Below are 10,383 nucleotides of genomic sequence, written 5' to 3'. Positions count from 1 at the left end.
CTGAGAGTGTGCAGTCAGAGGGAAGCTGGAGGAGTGCTTGCGGTAGAGGAGGCAGCAGCGCCCCCTGATGGCCGGCCCTGCGCTCTGCAAGAGGGCACCTCATGGAAAGTGAAGGACTGGATGTCAGTGCCGGATCTGTAGTCATGGAAGGTGACTTGTATCCTGCGGACATGGTGGCCACCTCTGCTTGTACCTACCTGCTGCACTCCCGCTAAACTTGAGCCTGCTGCGGAGGACCATTCACACAGTGCGGCTTGTACAGGGCTGAGTGCCTGCGCTCCTCACATCGCTCTGCTGCTTGATACTATGAGACAAGCAGAGACTTTGGATTTGCTCCACAGTCAGGGATTTCGCCGTTTTAATGCGGATTTCATCGCCGAAATATTCCTAAATCTCTATATTTGTAAAGCTTCCCCGCAGAAGATTGCAAAGGTGGAGCGAGCAGATGACGGACCCATTAATCCTTTCACTGCTCGGGAAGAAGCCCCAGGAACCGCTGCTGTGTGAACCTCGTCCTGCCTGCATGCGGCTGCACGAAACTAATGATGAGTAGCCTCCTGCCTCCCCCGTGATCTCCAGCCTTACCCCTGATGATGGTGAGGAGCAAGTGACCATGGCGATCTGTTGCAGCGATCTGGGGATCTGGCCGGGAGAGGTGATCTAGTGTGTGTGACCTACTCTTCTAAGACCCCCTTCCAGGCGATCATGGTGATTACTTGAGAGGTCGTGGCAATTCCTGCTCACCCATCATCCTATTCCCCCCGCGCTGGAAGTCCTCCCGGATCTAAATGGAATTAGTGGAGATCGAAGCCCCTTGTGTAAGGAACAGACATGGTCCATGGGCGCAGCTTGTGTCACAGTGAGTATGCCTTCAGCTGCAGCCCAGACATTGCATCCTGGATCTAGTGCTGCTGCTACATTGACATTCTGGAGATGTAGCACAACTGCCATATACTGCTATGGGAGGGGGGGAAGGGGGGGATGCTGCTGTGGTGGATGGAGGTATAACAGTGCCCTTTCCCTGTCTGCAGTGATTAGTAAATGCTGTGCACAGCAGAGTGCTCCTTAATATGATAAAGGGCTGTAGGACACTGTCATGGGTGCCTCTATCTACAGATCTAGATGGACAGGACTAGAGTAAAATTCCTCAGTTCTACTACATAAACAAATTCCCATTTCAAGAAGGTTCATTTCCAGAACTCATTAAGAACCTAGGACAGCTCCATCTGGGAGTCAATATATTGGGCTATTGATGCTGCTCCTATGATGAACAGCCAAGGTTTAGGATCTCCTTTCTTTAGATTGCCCTTTCATTTGGAATAGGATTTGAAGCGTGACAATATAATATACCTGTTCTTATCACATCGCCTTATTATACTTTTTCCCCCCTGATAAAACCTTGTCTATTTAGCTATGTCCTATTATTCCTTGGTTGCTGTGGCCACCTCAGGGGGCCAGGAGTTCAGCAGAGCACACATCACCTGAGTCAGTGAGACATAACGCATTGTCTGACATATCAGACGCACTTTATATCCTCAGAGGCGGCAGTCCATACCATCTGAGTATCTGCCCATACCACCACCTCATGTCTATGCGCTACGTCTAGGTAAATAACCTGCAATGCCAGGAGTTCAGCAGAGCACACATCACCTTGTCTTCTGACTGAGCCAGTGAGACATAAGGCATTGTCTGACATATCAGACGCACTTTATATCCTCAGAGGCGGCAGTCCATACCATCTGAGTATCTGCCCATACCACCTCATGTCTCTGCGCTACGTCTAGGTAAATAACCTGCAATGCCAGGAGTTCAGCAGAGCACACATCACCTTGTCTTCTGACTGAGCCAGTGAGACATAACGCATTGTCTGACATATCAGACGCACTTTATATCCTCAGAGGCAGCAGTCCATACCATCTGAGTATCTGCCCATACCACCTCATGTCTGTGCGCTACGTCTAGGTAAATAACCTGCAATGCTGTACAGAGGGTACAGTAGGGATGGGGGGGGGGGGGGGGACTTTGAGAAATGCTTCTAAACCACAAGGTGTTTTCTTTTATTGCAGTTGTAACGAGTCTAATTATTCTGCATGTGTCTTGGGCAACCAAAAAAATAGGAGGTGAGTACAGAAAAGAAAAATAGTTTAGATTCAAGTTCTATGATGAAATGAAAAATGAAATACAGTTAACGTAATGCATTTTTTTTTTTTCTTTTCAGACAAACCAACTACTCCAGAAGGACAGAAATCGTTGCAGTGTGGAACCTGGACAAAGTATTCAGATGGAGGAATTTTTACCTCGCCCAATTACCCCAACAAATACGCTCCTGACAGAGAGTGCATTTATATAATAGAAGGTAACTAGAATTATATCTCAAGACATGGATTTGGTAATCAAGATTGGCTTAAAGTTCCTCTCTGTGATCCAGGTTCGGTAGCAAACGCTCCACCCCACACCTAGTCCCGAAACCGAGTCCAACTTGGGAAAGGTTAATTGTAGTCAGTAAATATGACTTTTTCACAATCTAATCTTGGCTAATTGAAACGTGAAATTATGTCAGCGTTCAAGTTAATTTTCCCCAGTGTTGTCAATTCTTCTTGTGCTTCAGTGAGAGATTAATAGATTAGTAAAGGGAGGATTTAGGAAAGAGTGTGCTATAATTTATCAAACGCATTCAGGCTCCAATCCCTAAGGAGCGATTCACCATTTTGCATTACAGTATGTCTCTTTGTGAAAGCATTGAATATTATTTCTGTTGTTTACGATAGATCAGGGTTTTTTAAAGGTTTTTATGGGATGAAGTCACTTGAGGTGTAGAGGCATATTAATCATGGGTAATAACAGCTTATTTCTATGTGGATGGATGGTTCTTCAATCTTCATACCTCTGTAGACCCAACTTTTATAGAAAATGAAAATGACACAAATTGCTTTGTTCCACCACATTTTATTGGAAACATGGAAAACACGAGCAAGTGTAAGGTTATGTCGATTTTTGGATGTTTTTTCATCTAGGCCTCACAGAAATTCTGTTTCAGGCAGGTATTCTTTAAGAAAACCATGGTGGGTAGAAGTATCGTTATTAAAATATAATATCTAATTATCTGTGTAGTAAGTATGAAAACATTTCATGAATATGAGAAATTTGGTTCATGTTATAAATCAGATGGACATGTATGTAAATATCTCCCACATGCCGTAGAGCCTTGACAAGTATAGAAATAATGAGGGTCAGGCAGGGTTCATAATGGAAGCAAGGTCATAAAATGGGAAATCAATGGAGGCCAGATCAGAACACAAATCATAATCAAGCTGAAAAAGAATCTGAGAAGACTAAAAGCTCTGCCAAACCACTGGTAACTAGACACACACTGTACCTGTGTTATGAAAGTGAGCATTTTGGTCCATGTTATCAACCAGATGGACACACGCGCGGTAGAGCTTTGACAAGTATAGAACTAGTGAGAGTCAGGCAGGGTTCATGATGGGGGCAAGGTCATAATATGGGAAATCAATCGAGGCCAGATTAGAACACAAATCAAAATCAAGCTGGGACATAATTCAAGAAGACTAAAACCTCTACCAAACCAGTAGTAACTAGACACATACCAGTATTAGGAAAGTGAGCATTTTGGTCCATATGATGCACCAAATAGACACATAAATACTTCCCACATGCTGAAAAGCTTTGACAAGTATAGAACTAGTGAGAGTCAGGCAGGATTCATGATTGGGGCAAGGTCATAATATGGGAAATCAATGGAGGTCAGATCAGAACATAAATTAAAATCAAGCTGAAACAGAATCCAAGAAGACTAAAACCTCTACCAAACCATTAGTAACAAGACACATACGTACTTTATAAAAGTGAGCATTTTGGTCCATGTTATCAACCAAATGGACACATAAATGACTCCCACATGAGGTAGCACTTTGACAAGTATAGAACTAGTGAGGGTCAGGCAGGATTCATGATGGTGACAAGGTCATAATATGGTAAATCAATCGAGGACAGATCAGAACAAAAATCAAAGTCAAGCTAGAACAGAATCCAAAAAGACTAAACTCTCTACCAAACGACTGGTAACTAGATTCACAACTAGGCACAAAATGCTCTATGGGAATATTTTTTATCGGGCATTGTAATTGACATGTAACAAAGACTGGGACCTCTCTGGATACCCTCCAGTACAAGGAAGTATTCTTAATTTACAGCATCTTCTATATAAAGTTATGAGAAGAGCCATATAATAAAAGACGAAACACCATTTCTGAACAGTCACCCACATGGACAGGCCTCACGAACATAAATCTATTTAGAGATCAACCTATAGTATATAAACTGCAAAGGGTTTGTTTGGCTAAAGAAATCTTGTTAGGGAATTTTAAGTTAATAAAACACAGGACTTCTGCAAATTTTCTTCAGTGGAGACTGTGTAATGCTTCATTTCTTCTGGGTAGGTCATCAGTATTAAACACTTGGAAAATACCATTAAGGAGAACAGGCCTAGTTGCAGTTCAGTTGAACGGAGCTGAGCGGCACTCACCAGAGCACGTGCCCTCTTCAAACAGCTAATTGCCGGGGGTGCTGGCTGTCAGACACTCACCGATCAGATACTGATGACCTGTCCTATGGGTAGGTCCTCAGTATTAAACACTTGGAAAATACCATTAAGGAGAACAGGCCTAGTTGCAGTTCAGTTGAACGGAGCTGAGCGGCACTCACCAGAGCACGTGGCCTCTTCAAACAGCTAATTGCCGGGGGTGCTGGCTGTCAGACACTCACCGATCAGATACTGATGACCTGTCCTATGGATAGGTCATCAGTATTAAACACTTGGGAAAACCCCATTAAGGGGAACAGGCCTAGGTGCAACTCAAGTGAATATGGCTATATGCCTCGTTGTATAGAGTTGATCCAGGTGACAGAGCAGCTTTAAGTACAGTAGCTTCTAATATCAACCCATTTCCAGGTCAAGTGAATGAAGTCTTAAGGTTTAAACATTATACACATTTGCCTCTCCAGCCTATATTCTTCAGAAATGTTGGCATATGGTAAAGACTGTGATTCAGCATCAACTGGACAAACCTATGGACATAATACATAAATGTCTCTGAGACTGCTTTATGTACGTTTACCCATTCACCTACAGTATGTCACTGATTTATGAATATTTATGCAGCTGTTATGTCAGCACTGTATGTCGGTGTTTTGGAATTTACTTAAGGATTGTGTGGCATTACCAGTTAGGAACTAATCAGTAAATTTATTGTTGTAATGTGTGGCACTGTTATTTGGTCACCATACTATAATTTTAGGTAGGTTGGGAGAAAATCTGTGCAGAGCACCTGCTAAGGTAAGGCAAGCCTTGATGTTAAACAAAATCACTGTAGAATTGCAGTGGCCAATATGGCGGAACTGCTCAGACCCCAAACACTGTAGCGTGTTTCTCATTGGGCGAGCAGTCCCATCGCATGTGAACCACAGAAATATCGTGGCAGATATGGAGGAGCTGCTCAAACCCCAAACACTGTAGCGTGTTTCTCATTGGGGGAGCAGTCCCACCGCATGTGGACCGCAGCAAACGACCATCCCGAGCAATTAATGCGTACAAAGGAGGACGCCAGCGCGGTCCACATGCACCACAAAAGCATCCTGCACAGGCAGAGCACCGTGCGGATGAAAATACAATCATATAAATCACTGAAGAAAATGCACCAAAAGGATATGTCACTGACTAAACTAGCTGGTCATACAAGCAGATATTAAAAGCTGAGACTTCCGCCAATATGTTCCTGTCAGGAAGATATCGGAGCCCATCATTGCACCACGTCACGGTCACTCAGCATGGCAAAGGGTCCCACCACTACGCCAACTGTGGTGTGAACACGGTCTGAAGGTGATGTGATCCAGCTCACAGCCCAGCCTGCACACAAATGCCTAGCAGGACAGCCAGTGCAATGTGAACAAAGCAGGACTGTGAGCCCCACCCATATCAGACCATGTGATGGAGGATTCCAGGTGCACAGGAATGTTCAATTGCCAGATGAAGGCACATTCAAGACATATAAAACAAAATCACTGTAGAATTGCAGTGGCCAATATGGCGGAACTGCTCAGACCCCAAACACTGTAGCGTGTTTCTCATTGGGCGAGCAGTCCCATCGCATGTGAACCACAGAAATATCGTGGCAGATATGGAGGAGCTGCTCAAACCCCAAACACTGTAGCGTGTTTCTCATTGGGGGAGCAGTCCCACCGCATGTGGACCGCAGCAAACGACCATCCCGAGCAATTAATGCGTACAAAGGAGGACGCCAGCGCGGTCCACATGCACCACAAAAGCATCCTGCACAGGCAGAGCACCGTGCGGATGAAAATACAATCATATAAATCACTGAGAAAAATGCACCAAAAGGATATGTCACTGACTAAACTAGCTGGTCATACAAGCAGATATTAAAAGCTGAGACTTCCGCCAATATGTTCCTGTCAGGAAGATATCGGAGCCCATCATTGCACCACGTCACGGTCACTCAGCATGGCAAAGGGTCCCACCACTACGCCAACTGTGGTGTGAACACGGTCTGAAGGTGATGTGATCCAGCTCACAGCCCAGCCTGCACACAAATGCCTAGCAGGACAGCCAGTGCAATGTGAACAAAGCAGGACTGTGAGCCCCACCCATATCAGACCATGTGATGGAGGATTCCAGGTGCACAGGAATGTTCAATTGCCAGATGAAGGCACATTCAAGACATATAAAACAAAATCACTGTAGAATTGCAGTGGCCAATATGGCGGAACTGCTCAGACCCCAAACACTGTAGCGTGTTTCTCATTGGGCGAGCAGTCCCATCGCATGTGAACCACAGAAATATCGTGGCAGATATGGAGGAGCTGCTCAAACCCCAAACACTGTAGCGTGTTTCTCATTGGGCGAGCAGTCCCACCGCATGTGGACCGCAGCAAACGACCATCCCGAGCAATGACAGGAACATATTGGCGGAAGCCTTGATGTTAACATGATAAATAGTATTACCTTCTTATGAAAAATAAATTAAAATTCAGTTTAAATACACACAAAGAGACACTGGGAATATTGCATATACATCAAGCATCCTTTGTATAACTATAGAACTTTTCGATTTATCAAGCTGCTTGCAATATCACAGATTAACAACTGGGTAAGGAGATCATGAGGAAGCAATAAATCACACATAAGGCTTCGGACATGTGCATATGTAATTCTGAGTGCATTTGCATTCAATATGGTTGCAATTACTAATCAATTTTGCTAATAATTAGAAAAGAAAAGGCCTCTGAATTGATGGCTTCTCTCTAGGAATCATTATACAATACATATAGATTTCCACTAGATATTCTCTAAGCCTTCATAGATGTATCCTTCGTTCCTCTTGACTTGGGATATCCACTTGAAAAAAAAAAAAGTTTACATTACTCAAACGCCCTACAGAGCAATCTTTTTATTTTCGTACCTGATCTTCTCTGGATATCTCGAGCAAAGCTATATGGTAAGGAGGGAAATATCTGTATACTAGCCTTATTCATACACATCAAGACCACACATTCATTTTTGCAGTATAATCAGAGCACATTATTATCATGATTTAGCAACCGAAGATTTTGTTTTTGAATTCTTGCCCTCAAAAGAGAATGGACTCAACTAGATAAACTAGATTTAAAGCAGCACTCCTGGAAAAATGTATAAACCTGGAACTGAGGGTCAATGCATGACTCAAATATACGAAGAAGACCAAATAGACAAGTCAATGGGCATAACAGCTTGGTAGGAGTGTTCCTTTAAATAGTTTTTTTTGGAATTTTCTGGTGATTGGTTGGACATTATGTTGGAGTTTTCTTGTGATTAGTAGAACATTATGTTGGAGCTTTCTGGTGATTGGTTGGATAGTATGTAGGACATTTTTGGTGATTGGTTGGACATTATGTTGGAGCTTTCTGGTGATTGGTTGGACATTATGTTGGAGCTTTCTGGTGATTAGTTGGATATTATGTTGGAGATTTCTGGTGATTGGTTGGACATTATGTTGGAGCTTTCTGGTGATTGGTTGGATATTATGTTGGAGATTTCTGGTGATTGGTTGGACATTATATTGGAGCTTTCTGGTGATTGGTTGGACATTATGTTGGAGCTTTCTGGTGATTGGTTGGATATTATGTTGGAGATTTCTGGTGATTGGTTGGACATTATGTTGGAGATTTCTGGTGATTGGTTGGACATTATGTTGGAGCTTTCTGGTGATTGGTTGGACATTATGTTGGAGCTTTCTGGTGATTAGTTGGATATTATGTTGGAGATTTCTGGTGATTGGTTGGACATTATGTTGGAGCTTTCTGGTGATTGGTTGGATATTATGTTGGAGATTTCTGGTGATTGGTTGGACATTATATTGGAGCTTTCTGGTGATTGGCTCCGATATTTTCCTGACAGGAATATATTGGCGAAAGTCTCAGCTTTTAATATCTGCATTTATGACTAGCCAGTATAGTCAGTGGCATATCCGTTTGGTGCATTTTTTCTGTGATTTATATGATTATATTTTCATCCGCACAATGCTCCGTTTTGTGTAGGATGCCTTTGTGGTGCATGTGGACCGCGCCGACATCCTCCACCGTATGCATTTTTTGCTGGGGATAGTCGTTTGCTGCGGTCCACATGCGGTGGGGCTGCTCCCCCAATGAAAAACACGCTACAGTGTTAGGGGTTGAGCAGCTCCTCCAGAATTGCCACTATATTTCTGTGTTTTTGTCTTGTTTTATATGTAGTGTATGTGCCTTTACCTGGCATTCAAACACTCTTTTGCACCTGGTAACCTCCATCACATGGTCTGATATGGGTGTGGCTTACAGTCTGGCTTTGTTCACATTGCACTAGTTGTCCTGCTAGGCGGTTGTGTGGAAGCTTGGCTGTGAGATGGATTACATCACCTTCAGACCTTGTTCACACCATAGTTAGCGTAGTGGTAGGACCCTTTACCATGCTGAGTGACCGTGACGTGGTGCATGATGGGCTCCGATATTTTCCTGACAGGAATATATTGGCGAAAGTCTCAGCTTTTAATATCTGCATTTATGACTAGCCAGTATAGTCAGTGGCATATCCGTTTGGTACATTTTTTCTGTGACTTTCTGGTGATTGGTTGGATATCATGTAGGAGATTTTTGGTGATTAGTAGAACATTATGTTGGAGCTTTCTGCTGATTGGTTGGATATTATTTTGGAGTTTTCTTGTTATTAGTAGAATATTATGTTGGAGCTTTCTGGTAATTGTTAAGACATGACCATTTTACTTTCCCATATTTTAATATTTATTCATTTTCAAAGTCTAATAATTTAGTAACTTAACATTTTCCTGAACATTGGCAATGTTGACAAAAAGTGTTTTCTGCTTTAGGTGATACAATATACATTTTCCTATAATTTATTTGTGATTGAAATGTAAAGTTTACTGAAATAACCTTTTAACAAATTGTAAATTGGGAAAATGTATGTATCTGTAGATAAAGATTGATGGCATTAGACAGCGTATTCCCTTTGCTTTTTAAGATGAATACATCAAACACCTCAGGACTGGCATTTTCCCAGGGCACCTAAAGAGGCCTCCTACTGCATCATTGTCATTGAGTGGAAATGAGCAGGAGGGAACAGCAGTGACAGGCCGAGTGAGCCCAGGTGTACCAGTATATATACCCTTTTGGCTTATTTTCAGGTTCAGCACTCCTGCTCTGGATGCAAATCCATAGTCTTGGACACAGGGGCAGATTTACTAATCCTATAAATGGTGTAAGCTTATACAGGCTTTCTAGACCTGCTACAGATTTACCACAGTAATTATTGCTGGGTGATAAATGTTGTACAGGAAGAGACACTTTTGTTTTACTTTGTACCAACTATTTGTTGGCTTACTTTCAGACAGAAATTTGCACCAGAATTGTGGCACAATTTTGGCACTAAACACCACATCTTATACCATATCTCTTTCCCACAAAGCTACACCCTACAGATAGGCCCCACCCCTTTTTTGAGAGAGTAAACAAAATTACAAAAACCCTATTTGCACCACTTTTCAGACATTCTAGTTGCAGACACATTTGTAAATCTGGGCCACAGTGTACAGAGGTGCACACAACTTCTTGGTGCTGAACAACACCAGAACCCAGTACAGTGCCTCCCTGAGCTGAAGAAAAGCTGGAAGGGTAAGTATATGGAGGTGTCTGGTTTGGGATCTGATTATTTTTGGAGGTCTGGGGTCTGATAAATTTGCAGGCCTGGTCTGAAGTCTCAATGAATTTAGAGGGGTTGATTTAATTTAGAGGTCTAATCTGGGCTCTGAATTTGTA

The 10,383-nt window shown here is 42.8% G+C and overlaps 1 protein-coding gene across 1 annotated transcript in view; it reads left to right on the top strand.

The window, feature by feature from the left end:
- The first annotated feature begins 507 nt into the window (after nt 1–507).
- The window catches only part of NETO1 (neuropilin and tolloid like 1), a 182,912-nt gene continuing 173,036 nt past the window's right edge, over nt 508–10,383 (top strand). Inside the window, exons 1-3 of the mRNA XM_040432143.1 lie at nt 508–859; nt 2,067–2,120; nt 2,219–2,356. Of these exons, the coding sequence (XP_040288077.1) occupies nt 832–859; nt 2,067–2,120; nt 2,219–2,356 (220 nt within the window). The 5' untranslated portion in view covers nt 508–831. The remainder of the gene's footprint in view (nt 860–2,066; nt 2,121–2,218; nt 2,357–10,383) is intronic.

Source organism: Bufo bufo, chromosome 5, assembly GCF_905171765.1.
Source record: "Bufo bufo chromosome 5, aBufBuf1.1, whole genome shotgun sequence".
In the NCBI taxonomy this organism is placed as follows: Eukaryota; Metazoa; Chordata; class Amphibia; order Anura; family Bufonidae; genus Bufo; species Bufo bufo.
This window is presented reverse-complemented; position numbering and strand designations above follow the sequence as displayed.